Below are 18,273 nucleotides of genomic sequence, written 5' to 3' on the forward strand. Positions count from 1 at the left end.
TCCCGCCCCTCTCCTCCCTTCCTCCTTCCCACCCTTCTCAACCCTCCCTCCCCCATCGCCCCTCCTCACTTTGTTGTTCCAGTATTATTGATGAAGGCTCAGTATAGAGTTGAGGGCATGAGATGTATTATTGCACTGATATTACTTTACTAATGTCAATGGACAGTAACCTTTATCTGTACCCATTCCTTCCTCTCCTACTCTCTTCCTCTCATCCTCTCCCCTCTCTTCTCTCCTCTCCCCTCCCTTCCTCTCCTCATTTCCCCTCTCCTCCCAGGTGCGGCAGCCCTGTCTGGAGCGGTGACCCACACGGTGTCGACAGCGGTCATTGTGTTTGAGCTGACGGGTCAGATCAGCCACATCCTGCCGGTGATGATAGCGGTAATACTGGCCAACGCCGTGGCCCAGTCCCTCCAGCCCTCGCTATATGACTCCATCATCAGGATCAAGAAACTACCCTACCTCCCTGAGCTGGGCTGGGGTCACCACGAGTACGTAGGACTACACTTCTATTTATCAATCTATCTACGTTAACTATCTACGTTAATTATCTATCTATCTACGTTAACTATCTATCTACGTTAACTATCTATCTACGTTAACTATCTATCTACGTTAACTATCTATCTACGTTAACTATCTATCTACGTTAACTATCTATCTACGTTAACTATCTATCTACGTTAACTATCTATCTATCTACGTTAATTATCTATCTACGTTAATTATCTATCTATATATTATAACTATCTATCTATCCCCCTCTTTCTCTTTCTCCCCACTTTATTTTTACTTCTATTTATCCCCCTTTGTTTCCTTCTGTCTTTTTTTCATTCTCTTTAAATCTCTTGGTTCCTCTTGCTGGGTTGGGGACTAGTGAGGGGACTAGTGGTGCCTCTTGCTGGGTTGGGGACTAGTGGTGCCTCTTGCTGGGTTGGGGACTAGTGAGGGGACTAGTGGTTTCTCTTGCTGGGTTGGGGACTAGTGGTGCCTCTTGCTGGGTTGGGGACTAGTGAGGGGACTAGTGGTTTCTCTTGCTGGGTTGGGGACTAGTGAAGGGACTAGTGGTGCCTCTTGCTGGGTTGGGGACTAGTGGTTTCTCTTGCTGGGTTGGGGACTAGTGAAGGGACTAGTGGTGCCTCTTGCTGGGTTGGGGACTAGTGAGGGGACTAGTGGTTTGTCTTGCTGGGTTGGGGACTAGTGAGGGGACTAGTGGTTTCTCTTGCTGGGTTGGGGACTAGTGAAGGGACTAGTGGTTTCTCTTGCTGGGTTGGGGACTAGTGAGGGGACTAGTGGTTCCTCTTGCTGGGTTGGGGACTAGTGGGTCCTCTTGCTGGGTTGGGGACTAGTGAGGGGACTAGTGGTTCCTCTTGCTGGGTTGGGGACTAGTGAAGGGACTAGTGGTTCCTCTTGCTGGGTTGGGGACTAGTGGTTCCTCTTGCTTGGTTGGGGACTAGTGGTTCCTCTTGCTGGGTTGGGGACTAGTGAGGGGACTAGTGGTGCCTCTTGCTGGGTTGGGGACTAGTGGTTCCTCTTGCTGGGTTGGGGACTAGTGAGGGGACTAGTGGTTCCTCTTGCTGGGTTGGGGACTAGTGAGGGGACTAGTGGTTTCTCTTGCTGGGTTTGGGACTAGTGGTTCCTCTTGCTGGGTTGGGGACTAGTGAGGGGACTAGTGGTTCCACTTGCTGGGTTGGGGACTAGTGAGGGGACTAGTGGTTTCTCTTGCTGGGTTGGGGACTAGTGGTTCCTCTTGCTGGGTTGGGGACTAGTGAGGGGACTAGTGGTTTCTCTTGCTGGGTTGGGGACTAGTGAGGGGACTAGTGGTTCCTCTTGCTGTGTTGGGGACTAGTGATATCTCTTGCTGGGTTGGGGACTAGTAAGGGGACTAGTGGTGCCTCTTGCTGGGTTGGGGACTAGTGAGGGGACTAGTGGTTTCTCTTGCTGGGTTGGGGACTAGTGAGGGGACTAGTGGTTTCTCTTGCTGGGTTGGGGACTAGTGAGGGGACTAGTGGTTCCTCTTGCTGGGTTGGGGACTAGTGATTTCTCTTGCTGGGTTGGGGACTAGTGAGGGGACTAGTGGTTCCTCTTGCTGGGTTGGGGACTAGTGAGGGGACTAGTGGTGCCTCTTGCTGGGTTGGGGACTAGTGGTTCCTCTTGCTGGGTTGGGGACTAGTGAGGGGACTAGTGGTTCCTCTTGCTGGGTTGGGGACTAGTGAGGGGACTAGTGGTTTCTCTTGCTGGGTTGGGGACTAGTGAGGGGACTAGTGGTTCCTCTTGCTGGGTTGGGGACTAGTGGTTCCTCTTGCTGGGTTGGGGACTAGTGAGGGGACTAGTGGTTTCTCTTGCTGGGTTGGGGACTAGTGAGGGGACTAGTGCTTTCTCTTGCTGGGTTGGGGACTAGTGAGGGGACTAGTGGTTTCTCTTGCTGGGTTGGGGACTAGTGAGGGGACTAGTGCTTTCTCTTGCTGGGTTGGGGACTAGTGAGGGGACTAGTGGTTCCTCTTGCTGGGTTGGGGACTAGTGAGGGGACTAGTGGTGCCTCTTGCTGGGTTGGGGACTAGTGAGGGGACTAGTGGTGCCTCTTGCTGGGTTGGGGACTAGTGAGGGGACTAGTGGTTTCTCTTGCTGGGTTGGGGACTAGTGAGGGGGCTAGTGGTGCCTCTTGCTGGGTTGGGGACTAGTGAGGGGACTAGTGGGTCCTCTTGCTGGGTTGGGGACTAGTGAGGGGACTAGTGGTTTCTCTTGCTGGGTTGGGGACTAGTGAGGGGGGCTAGTGGTGCCTCTTGCTGGGGTTTGGGAGACTAGTGAGGGGACTAGTGGTTTTCTCTTGCTGGGTTGGGGACTAGTGAGGGGACTAGTGGTGCCTCTTGCTGGGTTGGGGACTAGTGAGGGGACTAGTGGTGCCTCTTGCTGGGGTTGGGGACTAGTGGTGCCTTCTTGCTGGGTTGTGGACTAGTGAGGGGACTAGTGGTTTCTCTTGCTGGGTTGGGGACTAGTGGTTTCTCTTGCTGGGTTGGGGGACTAGTGAGGGGGACTAGTGGTTTCTCTTGCTGGGTTGGGGACTGAGTGAGGGGACTAGTGGTTTCTCTTGCTGGGTTGGGGACTAGTGAGGGGACTAGTGGTTTCTCTTGCTGGGTTGGGGACTAGTGAGGGGACTAGTGGTTCCTCTTGCTGGGTTGGGGACTAGTGAGGGGACTAGTGGTTTCTCTTGCTGGGTTGGGGACTAGTGAGGGGACTGGTGGTTCCTCTTGCTAGGTTGGGGACTAGTAAGGGGACTAGTGGTTTCTCTTGCTAGGTTGGGGACAAGTGAGGGGACTAGTGGTTTCTCTTGCTAGGTTGGGGACAAGTGGTTTCTCTTGCTGGGTTGGGGACTAGTGGTTCCTCTTGCTAGGTTGGGGACTAGTGGTTTCTCTTGCTAGGTTGGGGACAAGTGAGGGGACTAGTGGTTTCTCTTGCTGGGTTGGTTGTTCCTCTCTCTCTCTCTCTCTCTCTCTCTCTCTCTCTCTCTCTCTCTCTCTCTCTCTCTCTCTCTCTCTCTCTCTCTCTCTCTCTCTCTCTCTCTCTCTCTCTCTCTCTCTCTCTCTCTCTCTCTCTCTCTCTCTCTCTCTCTCTCTCTCTCTCTCTCTCTCTCTCTCTCTCTCTCTCTCTCTCTCTCTCTCTCTCTCTCTCTCTCTCTCTCTCTCTCTCTCTCTCTCTCTCTCTCTCTCTCTCTCTCTCTCTCTCTCTCTCTCTCTCTCTCTCTCTCTCTCTCTCTCTCTCTCTCTCTCTCTCTCTCTCTCTCTCTCTCTCTCTCTCTCTCTCACACCACCCACTATGCTTTCACCACAGGGGACAGAGCGGACCAGGGTGTGTGTGTGTGTGTGTGTGTGTGTGTGTGTGTGTCTGTGCGTCATTAGACATTGCTAAGTGTAGGTCGTGTTGTTTTTCATTGTGCTGTTACATAATTCTTTCTTTTCTCTCATTTACATGTAGATTATACAAAGTTACAACATGTAGTTACACAATGTGCAGGTGTGTACACACAAACACACTGACAGCAGTTGGCACAAAAATGACAACGTAGACCAGTTTTCTCAGAGTTGTGAGAATTGCAGGATGCTCTGTCACCTCTCCTGTTCATCTATCATTAAAGGCCTGTTAGAGTATGGCTGACATTCAATATTACCTGAAGCAATGTATCTGTTCTGTTTCTGTTAACTAATGATCAACCAACCCACACTCTAATGACCACACCTCTTAACCTGTTGAGGACAGACGTAACCCCTAGCCAACAGCCAATGGCATCGCACTCGGCGCAAAATACAAAAACCAACTAAAATACCACAATTCAATTTTATCAAACAATCAACTATTTTACACACCATTTTAAAGATAAGACTCTCGTTAATCTAACCACTTTGTCTGATTTCAGAAAGGCTTTACAGCGAAAGCAAAACATTAGATTATGTTAGGAGAGTACATAGACACAAATAATCACACAACCATTTCCCAAGCAAGCATATATGTCACAAAAACCCAAACCACAGCTAAATGCAGCACTAACCTTTGATGATCTTCATCAGATGACACTCCTAGGACATTATGTTATACAATACATGCATGTTTTGTTCAATCAAGTTCATATTTATATAAAAAAACTGCTTTTTACATTAGCATGTGATGTTCAGAACTAGCATACCCACCGAAAACTTCCGGTGAATTTACTAAATTACTCATGATAAATGTTGACAAAATACATAACAATTATTTTAAGAATTATAGATACAGAACTCCTTTATGCAATCTCTATGTCCGATTTTAAAATAGCTTTTCGGCGAAAGCACATTTTGCAATATTCTGAGTACATAGCTCGGCCATCACGGCTAGCTATTTTGACATCGGCCAACTTCGGGGTCACCTAAACTCAAAATTACTATTAGAAAAATTGGATTACCTTTGCTGTTCTTCGTCAGAATGCACTCCCAGGACTTCTACTTCAACAACAAATGTTGTTTTGGTTCCAAATAATCCATAGTTATATCCAAATACCTCCGTTTTGTTCGTGCGTTCAGGTCACTATCCGAAGGGTAGTGACAAAAAAAATCTAAATATTCCATTACCGTACTTAGAAGCATGTCAAACGCTGTTTAAAATCAATTTTTATGCTATTTTTCTGGTAAAATAGCGATAATATTCCAACCGGGCAACATTGTATTCATTCAAAGGCTGAAAGAAAAAAATGGAGAAGTCTCGTGAACGCGCATCTCCAGTCTCACTGTCCCCAGGCTGACCACTTACAAACTCTGCTGCTGTACTTTGCCCAGAGACAGCAGACACCCCATTCCACTTTCTGGCGGCTTTAGAGAGCCAATGGAAGCCTTAGAAAGTGTCACGTTACAGCACAGATGCTGTAATGTCGATAGAGATGCAACAGAAGGACAACAAGTTGTCAGACAGGGCACTTCCTGTATGGAATCTTCTCAGGTTTTGGCCTGCCATATGAGTTCTGTTATACTCACAGACACCATTCAAACAGTTTTAGAATCTTTGGAGTGTTTTCTATCCAAATCTACTAATTATATGCATATTCTAGTTTCTGGGCAGGAGTAGTAACCAGATTAAATCGGGTACATTTTTTATCCGGCCGTGAAAATACTGCCCCCTATCCCAAAGAAGTTAAGACCTGTTTCCATTTGTACTGTAGTCAACCCAGGATGGGCTGGCCTTGGTTGGCTAGCTCGAATTGGGTTTCCACTGCTTCCAGAAATGAGAAATATTGTAATGTTGCTCGGTAGCTGTGACTGTGCAGCTGGCTTCGGTACTGTTGCTAGCTAGCAAGATGTTGAAGAATTTTATTCACCCTCACCATGCTGTAACTAACGTTACCCGATACTCCTGTCACTGCCAGCCAGACCCATGTATTTAGCAAAGATTTTTAGCTTGCTAACATTAACGTAATCACTAGCATAACAGGCTAGCTAGCTAATTCCTACCTAGATTGTCATGGCATATGTTATTAACTGTCAGTTGTGGCTGCATTGTTGTCTTTACCTTTTTGCTGTTGTCTGTGCCCAATAATGTTTGTACCACATTTTGTGCTGCTACCATGTTGTGTTGCTACATTGTTGTCATAGGTCTCTCTTTATGTAGTGTTGTGTTTAACTAGGCAAGTCAGTTAAGAACAAATTCTTATTTTCAACAACAGCCTAGGAACAGTAAGTTAACTGCCTTGTTCAGGGGCAGAATCACAGATTTGTACCTTGTCAGCTCAGGGATTCGATCTTGCAACGTTTCGGTTGCTAGTCCAACGCTCTAACCAGTAGGCTACGCTGCCGCCCCCGTCTCTCTTGTTGTGTTGTGTTTTGTCCTCTATTTACATTGTATTTATTTTATTTTTTTTATCCCAGGCCCCCGTTCCCGCAGGAGGCCTTTTGCCTTTTGGTAGGCCATCATTTTAAATAATATTTTTTTCTTAACTGACTTGCCTAGTTAAATAAAGGTTAAATACAATAAAAGCTAGCTAGCTAACCAAGCAAACCAGATGACAGGTTTGATAGGATGTTGCTAGCTAGCTAGCCTTCAATACAACCTGGCCAGCTAAAATTCCTGCTAGCTAACGTTAGCTAGCTAGCTTGTTTCAACTCTAGGGTTTAAGGGTGGGTTTCTGTATAAGCACTTTATGACATCTGATGTAAAAAGAGCTTTATAAATACATTTGATTGATTGATTTGGTAGCTAACGTTAGGTAGCAAGCATTCGATGGCTGACTGTTCTCATAAAAGTTTGTGTAGTGCATTAATGAATAAAGGATCCAGCTATGTTGGTAATTCGTGTCATGTCTGACTACTGCAGTACTGCTTGCTAACAGCAGCAAGCCCAGATGAGCTAGCTGGCAGTTGCATAGTAATGGCGTCACCAGCCCAAATTCTAATCAAGCTGGTACCAGTTGTGAAAATGGGCTGCGCTGGCCCTGGTTTCCCCCGACCCAGTTCGTATTTGAGTCAACTCTAATTTGGCCCTAATTTTAAGTGCCAGTGGAAACGGGGCTTTAGTCTGAACACTGGAAGCATCTACCTGAGAGAGAGGTGTTACTTGTCATTTTTTACAAAACATAAAACCATTCTGGGATTTTATAATAGTGTGGTAAATATGTGTGTGGTTGTGTTGTTCCTGTTGCTGCTGGATGGCTCTTCAGCACTTCCCCTCTATCTATCTCTTTCTCGCTCTCTCTCTCGCTCTTTCTTTTTCTCTTTCTCTCTTTCAATTTCGGTCTTGCTTTTTCTCTTTTTCTCTACCCCTCTCTCTACCTCTCTCTCTCTCTTTCTCTTCCTCTCTACCCCTCTTGCTCTCTCTGACCCTCTCTCTCTCTACCCCTCTCACGCTCTCTCTCTCTCCTTCACATCATCCACTATGCTTCGATTTCACCACTGCGGATCAGGTGTGTGTGAGCACTAACTACATTTGAGGCAGGGAGTTGAGTAGGATGAAGAGGGGAAATTAAATGAAAGAGTGCATGAAGTGTGGCCCCCAAGCTGTTTGTGTTCCTATTCATTCTGGTACCCATCCCACTTTCCACACAAACACACATTCAACCATAGGAATGCTTGTGTAACACTTGGGAAACACACATTCACAATCACACACTATGAGAAAAGCAGTGTCATGTTGGGGCATGAATCTCCTTCTCTCACTCATTCTTGCACTCCCTCTCTTCTCCCTGCCCTTTTGACAAATACATCTCCAGCTTTTGAGTGGTATTTCATTTCAAATCAAATCAAATCAAATCAAATTGTATTTCTCACATACACATATTTAGCAGATGTTATTGTGGTCGTAGCAAAATGCTTGTGTTCCTAGCTCCAATAATGCAGTAATATCTAACAATTCACAACAATACACACAAATCTAAAGTAAAGTAATGGAGTTAAGAAATATATAAATATTAGGACGCGCAATGTCGGAGTGGTATTGATTAAAATACAGTAGTAGAATAGAATACAAAATATACATATGAAATGAGTAAGGCAGTATGTAAACATGATCAAATCAAATCAAACTTTATTTGTCACATACGCCTAATATAACAAGTGTAGACCTTACTGTGAAATGCTTACTTACAAGCTCTTAAAACCTGTTTGGGCTAGGGGGCAGTATTGAGAATTTTGGAAAAAATATGTGCCCATTTTTAACTGCCTCCTACACCAACTCAGAAGCTAGAATATGCATATTATTGTTCAGGTTTGGATAGAAAACACCCTAAAGTTTCTAAAACTGTTTGAATGGTGTCTGTGAGTATAACAGAACTCCTATGGCAGGCAAAAACCTGACAAGGTTTCATGCAGGAAGTGGCCTGTCTGACAAGGAGTCGTGTGTCTTGCATCTGTTTATTGAAGAGTAAGGATCTTAGCTGTAACGTGACAATTCCCAGGGCTCCAATAGGCTCTCAGAACCCGGGAAAAACCTGAACGATGACGAGGCAGCCTCTGGCTGAAACAGATTATCGCCTTATCAGAGTGGCCGATCAGAGGACCATTAAATGAGGCGCGTGCACGATTCGCCCCCGTGGAGAAATTTCATTCGGCTGTTTAGCTTATTGCAGATTCCCGGTCGGAATATTATCGCTTTTCTACGAGATAAATGGCATAAAAATTGGTTTTAAACAGCGGTTGACATGCTTCGAAGTACGGTAATGGAATATTTAGAATTTTTTAGTCACGCCATGCGCCATGCGCACGACCGTTATTTACCATTCGTATAGTGTCTAGAACGCACAAACAAAACAGAGGATATTTGGATATAACGATGGATTATTTGGGACCAAACCTACATTTGTTATTGAAGTAGATGTCCTGGGAGTGCATTCTGACGAAGAACAGGAAAGGTAAGAACATTTTTCTTATAGGAAATAGGATTTTGGTGAAGGCTAATCTTGCCGGGTGTCTAAATAGCTAGCCGTGATGGCTGGGCTATGTACTTAGAATATTGCAAAATGTGCTTCATCCGAAAAGCTATTTTAAAATCGGACATATCGAGTGCATAGAGGAGTAATGTATCTATAATTCTTAAAATAATTGTTATGCTTTTTGTGAACGTTTATCGTGAGTAATTTAGCAAACTGTTAGTAAATTCCCCGGAAGTTTGCGGGGGTATGCTTTTTCTGAACGTCACATGCTAATGTAAAAAGCTGTTTTTTGATATAAATATGAACTTGATTGAACAGACATGCATGTATTGTATAACATAATGTCCTAGGTGTGTCATCTGATGAAGATCATAAAAGGTTAGTGCTGCATTTAGCTGTGGTTTGGGTTTTTGTGACATTATATGCTAGCTTGAAAAATGGGTGTCTGATTATTTCTGGCTGGGCACTCTCCTGACATAATCTAATGTTTTGCTTTCGTTGTAAAGCCTTTTTGAAATCGGACAGTGTGGTTAGATTAAGGAGAGTCTTGTCTTTAAATAGCTGTAAAATAGTCATATGTTTGAGAAATTGAAGTAATAGTATTTCAAACGATTCAAAAATCGCGCCACTGAATTCAGGTGGCTGTTACGTAGGTGGGACGAATTCGTCCCGCCTTGCCCATAGAGGTTAACCAAAAGTGCAGTTCAAGAAGAGTTATATTTACCAAATAAACTAAAGTAAAAAAGAATAAAAAGTAACCCAATAAAATAACAATAACGAAGCTATATACAGGGGTACCCGTACCAAGTCAGTGTACAGGTTAGTTGAGGTAATTTGTACATGTAGGTAGGGTGAAGTGACTATTCAGAGATAATAAATAGCGAATAGCAGCAGTGTACAAAACAAATGGGGGGGGGGGGGGGGTGTATCAATGTAAATAGTCCGGTGGCCATTTGATTAATTGTTCAGCAGTCTTATGGCTAGGTGGTAGAAGCTTTTATGGAGCCTTTTGGTCATAGACTTGGCGCTCCGGCAACGCTTGCCGTGCGGTAGCAGAGAAAACAGTCTATGACTTGGGTGACTGGAGTCTCTGACAATTTTATGGGCTTTCCTCTGACACCGCCTATTATATAGGTCCTGGATGGCAGGAAGCTTGGCCCCAGTGATGTACTGGGCTGTACGCACTACCCTCTGTAGCACCTTACGGTCAGATGCCGTGCAGTTGCCATACCAGGCGGTGATGCAACCGGTCAGGATGCTCTCAATGGTGCAGCTGTAGAACTTTTTGAGGATCTGGGGACTCATGCCAAATCTTTTCAGTCTTCTGAGGGAGAATAGGTTTTGTTGTGCCCTCTTCACAACTGTCTTGGTGTGTTTGGACCATGATAGTTCGTTGGTGATGTGGACACCAAGGAACTTGAACCTCTCGACCCACTCCATTACAGACCTGTCGATGTTAATGGGGGCCTCTTCGGCCCGCCTTTTCCTGTAGTCCACAATCAGCTCCTTTGTCTTGCTCACATTGAGGGAGAGGTTGTTGTCCAGGGAACCACACTGCCAGTTCTCTGACCTCTCATCGTTGTTGGTGATCAGGCCTACCACTGTTGTGTCGTCAGCAAACTTAATGATGGTGTTGAAGTCGTGTTTGGCCACCCAGTCGTGGGTAAACAGGGAGTACAGGAGGGGATTAAGTACTCACCCCTGAGGGGCCCCAGTGTTGAGGATCAGCGCGGTAGACGTGTTGCTGCCTACCCTTACCACCTGGGGGCGGCCCGTCTGGAAGTCCAGGATCCAGTTGCAGAGGGAGGTGTTTAGTCCCAGGGTCCCAGTGTCCTTAGCTTAGTGATGAGCTTCGTGGGTACTTTGGTGTTGAATGCTGAGTTGTAGTCAATGAATATCATTCTCACATAGGTGTTCCTTTTGTCCAGGTAGGAAAGGGCAGTGTGGAGTGAGATTGCGTTATCTGTGGATCTGTTGGGGCGGTATGCGAATTGGAGTGGGTCTAGGGTATCCGGGAGGATGCTGTTGATGTGAGCTATGACCAGCCTTTCAAAGCACTTCATGGCTACCGACGTGAGTGCTATGAGGCGGTAATTGTTTAGGCAGGTTACCTTTGCTTCCTTGAGCACAGGGACTATGGTGGTCTGCTTGAAACATGTAGGTATTACAGACTCGGTCAGGGAGAGGTTGAAAATGTCAGTGAAGACACTTGCAACTGGGCAGCTTGCGTCTGGGTTTCCCTTTGTAGTCCGTAATAGTTTTCAAGCCCTGCCACATCCGACGAGCATCAGAGCCGGTGTAGTAGGAGTCAATCTTAAACCTGTATTGACTTTTTGCTTGTTTGATGGTTCGTCTGAGGGCATAGCGGGATTTCTTATAAGCATCCGGATTAGTGTCCCGCTCCTTGAAAGCGGCAGCTCTAGCCTTTAGCTCGATGCAGATGTTGCCTGTAATCCATGGTTTCTGGTTGGGATATGTATGTACGGTCACTGTAGGGAGAACGTCGTCGATGCACTTATTGATGAAGCCAATGACTGAGGTGGTATACTCCTCAATGCCATTGGATGAACCCCGGAACATATTCCAGTCTGTTCATTGCAAAACAGTCCTGTAGCGTAGCATCCGCGTCATCTTACCACTAAAGTGACTGGTGTTCCATTATTAAAGTGACCAGTGATTCCATGTCTATGTATATAGGGAAGAAGCCTCTAAGGATTGGGTTGAGTAACCGTGTGGTAGCTGTCTAGTGATGGCTATTTAACAGTCTGATGGCCTTGAGATGGAAGCTGTTTTTCAGTCTCTCGGTCTCAACGTTGATGCACCTGTACTGACCTCGCCTTCTGGATGATAGCGGGGTGAACAGGCTGTGGCTCAGGTGGTTGATGTCCTTGATGATATTTTTGGCCTTCCTGTGACATTGGGTGCTGTAGGTGTCGTGGAGGGCAGGCAGTGTGCCCCCGGTGATGCGTTGGGCAGACCGTACCACCCTCTGGAGAGCGCTGTGGTTGCGGGCGGTGCAGTTGCTGTACCAGGTGGTGATACAGCCCGACAGGATCCTCTCAATTGTGCATCTAAAAATGTGAGGGTTTTAGGGGCCATCCCAAATTTCTTCAGCCTCCTGAGGTGGAAAAGACGCTGTTGCACCTTCTTCTCAACACTGTCTGTGTGGGTGGACAATTTCAGATCGTCAGTGATATGTGCGCTGAGGAACTTGAAGCTTTTCACCTGCGGTCCCGTCGATGTGGATAGGAGTTTGCTCACTCTGCTGTTTCCTGAAGTCCACGATCAGCTACTTAATTTTGTTGAGGTTGAGGGAGAGGTTATTTTCCCGAGGCACCACTCCGCCAGGGCTCTCACCTCCTCCCTGTAGGCCGTCTCATCATTGTTGGTAATCAGGCCTACAACTGTTGTGTCGTCTGCAAACTTGATGATTGAGTTGGAGGCATGAGTGGCCACGCAGTCATGGGTGAACAGGGAGTACAGGAGGGGGCTGAGCACACACCCTTATGAGGCCACTGTGTTGAGGATCAGCAAAGTGGTGTTGTTTCCTACCTTCACCACCTGGGGGCGGCCCGTCAGGAAGTACAGGACCCAGTTGCACAGGGCAGGGTTCAGACCCAGGGTCCTGAGCTTAATGATGAGCTTGGAGGGTATTATGGTGTAGAAGGCTGAGCTATAGTCAATAAACAGCATTCTTACATAGGTATTCCTCTTGTCCAGATGGGATAGGGTAGTGTGTACTGCGATGGCGATTGCATCGACTGTGGATCTATTGGGGCGGTATGCAAATTGAAGTGGGTCTAGGGTGTCAGGTAAGGTTGAGGTGATTTGATCTTTAACTAGCCTCTCAAAGCACGGCATGATGACAGAAGTGAGTGCTATAGGGCGATAGTAATTTAGTTCAGTTACCTTTGCTTTCTTGGGTTCAGGAACAATGGTTAACACCTTGAAGCAAGTGGGGACAGCAGACTGGGATAGGGAGACATTGACTATATCCATAAACACTCCATCCAGCTGGACTGCACATGCTCTGAGGACGCGACTAGGGATGGAGCCTTGCGAGGGTTAACGCATTTAAATGTCTTACTCATGTCGGCCACGGAGAACGAGAGCCCACAGTCCTTGAGAGCGGGCGAAGAAGGTGTTAAGCTTGTGTGGGAGCAAGACATCGTTGTCAGCGACGTGGCTGGTTTTCCCTTTGTTATCTGTGGTTGTCTGTAGACCCTGTCACATACGTCTCGTATCTGAGTCGTTGAATTGCAACACCACTGTCTCTGTACTGACATTTTTCCTGTTTGATTGCCTTACTGAATGCCTTACTGAATAACTACACTGTTTGTATTCAACCATATTCCCAGTCACCTTTCCATGGTTTAATGCGTTGGTTTGCACTTTCAGCTTTGCGCAAATGCTGCCGTCTATCCACGGTTTCTGATTTGAGTAGGTTTTAATAGTCACAGTAGGAACAACATCCACTATACACTTCCTTATGAACTCAGTCACCATGTCAATGTATACGTCAATGTTATTCTCAGAGGCTACCCTGAACATATCCCATTCCGGGTGATCAAAACAATCTTGAAGCATGGATTCTGATTGGTCAGACCAGCGTTGAATAGACCTCAGGCCAGGTACTTCCTGTTTGAATTTCTGCCTATAGGAAGGGATGAGCAAAATAAAGTGAAGATCTGATTTGCCGAAGGGAGACAATAATTTCCTCGTAGGTATCCCGGAAGTTGGAGTAGCAGTGGCCGAGTGTTTTAGCAGCGCGGGAACTACAGTACAGTCAATGTGTTGATAGAACTTCGGTAGCGTTTTCCTCAACTTTGCTTTGTTAAAATCCCCAGCTACAATATATGCGGCATCAGGATATGTGGTTTCCAGTTTGCACCAAGTCCAGTGGGCCATCGTGGTATCGGCTTGATGGGAATATACATGGCTGTGACTATAACCAAAGAGAATTCTCTTGGGAGGTAATACGGTCGGCATTTGATTGTGTGGTATTCTAGGTCGGGTGAACAAAGGACTTGAGTTTCTGTACATTATCACAATCACACCATGAGTAGTTAATCATGAAACATACACCCCCGCCTTTCTTCTTCTCGGAGAATTCTTTATTCCTGTCTGCGCGATGTTCTGAGAACCCAGCTGGCTGTATGGACGGGGACAGTATATCCGGATAGAGCCATGATTCCGTGATGCAGAGTATGTTACAGTCCCTGATGTCTCTCTGGAAGGAGATCCTCACCTTGAGCTCGTCTACTTTATTGTCCAAAGACTGAACATTAGCGAGTAATATACGCCTCCTGAGTCGGACTAGAAGTCCACTCCAAACACCTCTTCTCTGCCGGCGGCATCTTGGAGCAGCCTCTGGGATAAGTTCAATTGCCCTGAGTGGTACAAACAAAGGGTCCAATTCGGGGAAGTCGTATTCCTGGTCAAAATGCTGGTGAGTTACCTCCGCTCTGATATCCAAAAGTTATTTCTGGCTGTATGTAATAACACAAACTTTCTGGGCTTTAATGTGAGAAATAAAACACAAAAAAACTAAATACTGCACAGTTGCTAAGGAGCTAGAATTAGAGCTGCCATGTCTGTCGGCGCCATCTAACTGATTGGAGAGAGAGAGGTGAGGCAACAATTACATGCACATCACTTTTTCTCTGTGTGTGTGTGTGTGTGTGTGTGTGTGTGTGTGTGTGTGTGTGTGTGTGTGTGTGTGTGTGTGTCAATGTGCCAACAGTCCACTGTACTCTGAAGTTATGAGACAGATACAGTAAGAAACAGGTTTCTGTTTATTGGTTTCAGAACCATTGAAGTGCTCATTATATTAGGTCTGCTATATAGGGGATTATTGTATTTGTTTAGAGCGGCTGGTTGGGGGGCCAGAACGTAATTATAATAATTTGTGCACTGCAAATTGACCCAAACTAAGTCTAAAAAGGGATTGTATTTGAAAATAACAATAATTTCATACCTTATTTACATTGAGACACAATCACATATTACTTTTTTTATTTGTGGGAATACTTGGGAACTGATTCCCTGGTTTAAAGCTACAGAGGGGGTTATTGTATTGGTGTACAGAAACCGGGCAGTACAGGAATATGGGTTTTAGATCTTGTAGAGGGACAGAGGGTTGGCCTGCGTCGGGGTTGGCACGGACAGAACTTGGCAGCGGAACCTAGTGTTGCTGTCGTGTCGAAGGTTGGCACGCTCAGCCTGTCTGGCAGGAAGGAAACCTGTCTAGGGTACTGTGTGGCCGGGGTAGAGGGGTAGAACCACAAATATTCTGAGGCAGAACCTGCTCTCTCACACAGTCACCTCCTATACAGTACAACTATTACGTCCGGATACAACCTCACCTCTGTAGCAATAAGTTCAGGACTGACTAGGATGTAGTTCCAAAGTCACCTCTGAAAGGACAGAGGAATTGACAGATTACATTTTTTTTTGGCTTAACTTTTCACTCCGATTTTCTAATAGTTGTCACTCACTGACTGTATAGGTGGTGCAAATAACAAATAACCACTCCCTCTCTTCCACTCCTCCCCTCGTCATCCCTCTCTCCTATCGTCTTTCAGGAAGTATAATATTCGTGTGGAGGACATCATGATCAGGGATGTGACCTACATCACCCTCAACTGCTGCTACAGAGACCTGCATGATGTACTGCTGGCTGGACACCTCAAGACCCTGGCCCTGCTCGAGTCCAGTGGTGAGACATGCACACACAGACTAGAGGTCGGCCGATTAATCGGAATGGCCGATTAATTAGGGCCGATTTCAAGTTTTCATAACAATCGGAAATCGGTATTTTGGACGCCGATTTGCCGGAATATTTTTTTTTTTTATTAATTTTATTTTTTTTACCTTTATTTAACTAGGCAAGTCAGTTAAGAACACATTCTTATTTTCAATGACGGCCTAGGAACGGTGGGTTAACTGCCTTGTTCAGGGGCAGAAAGACAGATTTTTACCTTGTCAGCTCGGGGATTCAATCTTGCAACCTTACGGTTAACTAGTCCAACGCTCTAACCACCTGCTTTACATTGCACTCCATGAGGAGCATGCCTGTTACGCGAATGCAGTAAGAAGTCAAGGTAAGTTGCTAGCTAGCATTAAACTTATCTTATAACAAACAATCAATCAATCATAATCTCTTGTTAACTACACATGGTTGATGATATTACTAGTTTAACCTGTTGGGGCTACAGGTTAGCAATGAACCCCGAGCCGGGATTGCTAACAAGGCTGGAAATTCAAACAATCAACTATTTTACACAATTTAAATGATAAACATCTCCTTAATCTAACCACATTGTTCGATTTTCAAAGAGGCTTTACGGCAAAAGCATAAAGTTAGATTATGTTAGGACAGTACATAGCCACAAAAGTACAAACATCCATTTTCAATTCAAGGTCAGGCATCACCAAAAGCAGAAACCAGCTTGAATTATGCACTAACTTTTGTCAATCTCCATCAGATGACACTCCTAGGACATTATGTTATACAATACATGCATTTTTTGTTCCATCAAGTTCATATTTATATCCAAAAACAGCATTTTACAGTAGCGTGAAATTCAGATTTTTTTCTTCTCTGAAATGCTTCCGGTGAACATAACAAAATTACTATTCGAAAACATTGGTAAATTATAATATTGTCATTCAAAGAATAATATATTATCATCTCGTAATTGCTACCGAATGGCCAGATCTCAAAATAACTTTACTGGGAAATCACATTTTGCAATAAACGGGGTGCTATGCTAAGAACAACAGGCTATGCTATACAGTTAGCATCATCTAAAATCGATAATAACATTGTAAATACCCCCTTACCTTTGATTATCTCCATCAGAAGGCAGGATCCCAGGTCCGGAAGGCATTCCAGGTCCGGAACAAATGTGGTTTCTTTTGACAAAGTTCATAATTTATGTCCAAATAACACCAAGTACTTAGCGTTCATTATGCTCCCACAAAACGTGGTGTGGGGCTGGTAAAATCACGCCGAAAAGCTAAAAAAACCTAGTAAATAATCTATTTATGTTCGTTCAAACATGTCAAATGTTGTTTAGCATTAATCTTTTGGTCCATTTTTAACGTTAAACATCAGTAATATTTTCACACAACCTATCCTATGTCTAGATAAAAAATGATGACAAACTCACGTCTCTCAGATTTATGCGCAGGCGCAAAAAAATGAAGTGATGACATGTCAACTTCCTTGGATTCTAATTTGCTCTCTGTTTATCATAGACGCTTCAAACAACTTTATAAAGATCGTTGACATCTAGTGGAAGCCGTAGGTGTTGCGAAATGAATCCTTTCTCACTATGGTATCTATAAAACAATGACACTAAATAGTACAGTCACAAAATCCACATTTTTTTTGGATCTATTTTTCACAGGTTTTTGCCTGCAATATGAGTTTTGTTATACTTACAGACACCATTCAAACTGTTTTAGAAAATTCAGAGTGTTTTCTATCCGAATGTGTTAATAATATGCATATCCTAGCTTCTGAGTTGGTGTAGGAGGCAGTTAAAAATGGGCACATATTTTTTTCAAAATGTCTCAATACTGCCCCCGAGCCCCAACAGGACTAGCCTGTCCTGCGTTGCATATAATCGCTTAGGTACACGTTGCTCCAACCATAAACATCAATGACTTTCTTAAAATCAATACACAAGTATATATTTTTAAACCTGCATAATTAGTTAATATTGCCTGCTAACATGAATTTCTTTTAACTAGGGAAAATGTGTCACTTCTCTTGCAAACAGAGTCAGGGTATATGCAGCAGTCTGGCTCGTTGCGAACTGTGAAGACTATTTCTTCCTAACAAAGACAGCCGACTTCGCCAAACGGGGGATGATTTAACAAAAGCGCATTTGCGAAAAAAGCACAATCGTTGCACGACTGTACCTAACCATAAACATCAATGCCTTTCTTAAAATCAATACACAGAAGTACATATTTTTAAACCTGCATATTTAGCTAAAAGAAATCCAGGTTAGCAGGCAATATTAACTAGGTAAAATTGTGTCATTTTGTGTTCATTGCACGCAGAGTCAGGGTATATGCAACAGTTTGGGCCTCCTGGCTCTAATTTTAATTTTCCAGAATTTTACGTAATTATGACATAACATTGAAGGTTGTGCAATGTAACAGGAATATTTAGACTTAGGGATGCCACCCCATTAGATAAAATACGGAACGGTTCCGTATTTCACTGACAGGAAAACCTTTTTGTTTTCGAGATGATAGTTTCCGGATTCTACCATATTAATGACCTAAGGCTCGTATTTCTGTGTGTTATTATGTTATAATTAAGTCTATGATTTGATAGAGCAGTCTGACTGAGCGATGGTAGGCAGCAGCAGGCT

The 18,273-nt window shown here is 44.7% G+C and overlaps 1 protein-coding gene across 3 annotated transcripts in view; it reads left to right on the forward strand.

Annotated features, from left to right (window-relative positions):
• The window catches only part of LOC106581302 (chloride channel protein 2), a 265,810-nt gene that overhangs the window by 211,575 nt on the left and 35,962 nt on the right, over positions 1 to 18,273 (forward strand). For all 3 annotated transcript variants that reach the window (XM_045703912.2, XM_082966717.1, XM_082966718.1), the window contains exons 15-16: positions 278 to 491; positions 15,466 to 15,599. In XM_045703912.2, coding sequence (XP_045559868.1) covers positions 278 to 491; positions 15,466 to 15,599 — 348 coding nt within the window. The remainder of the gene's footprint in view (positions 1 to 277; positions 492 to 15,465; positions 15,600 to 18,273) is intronic.

Source organism: Salmo salar, chromosome 20 (assembly GCF_965601325.2).
Source record: "Salmo salar chromosome 20, fSalSal1, whole genome shotgun sequence".
Lineage (NCBI taxonomy): Eukaryota > Metazoa > Chordata > Actinopteri > Salmoniformes > Salmonidae > Salmo > Salmo salar.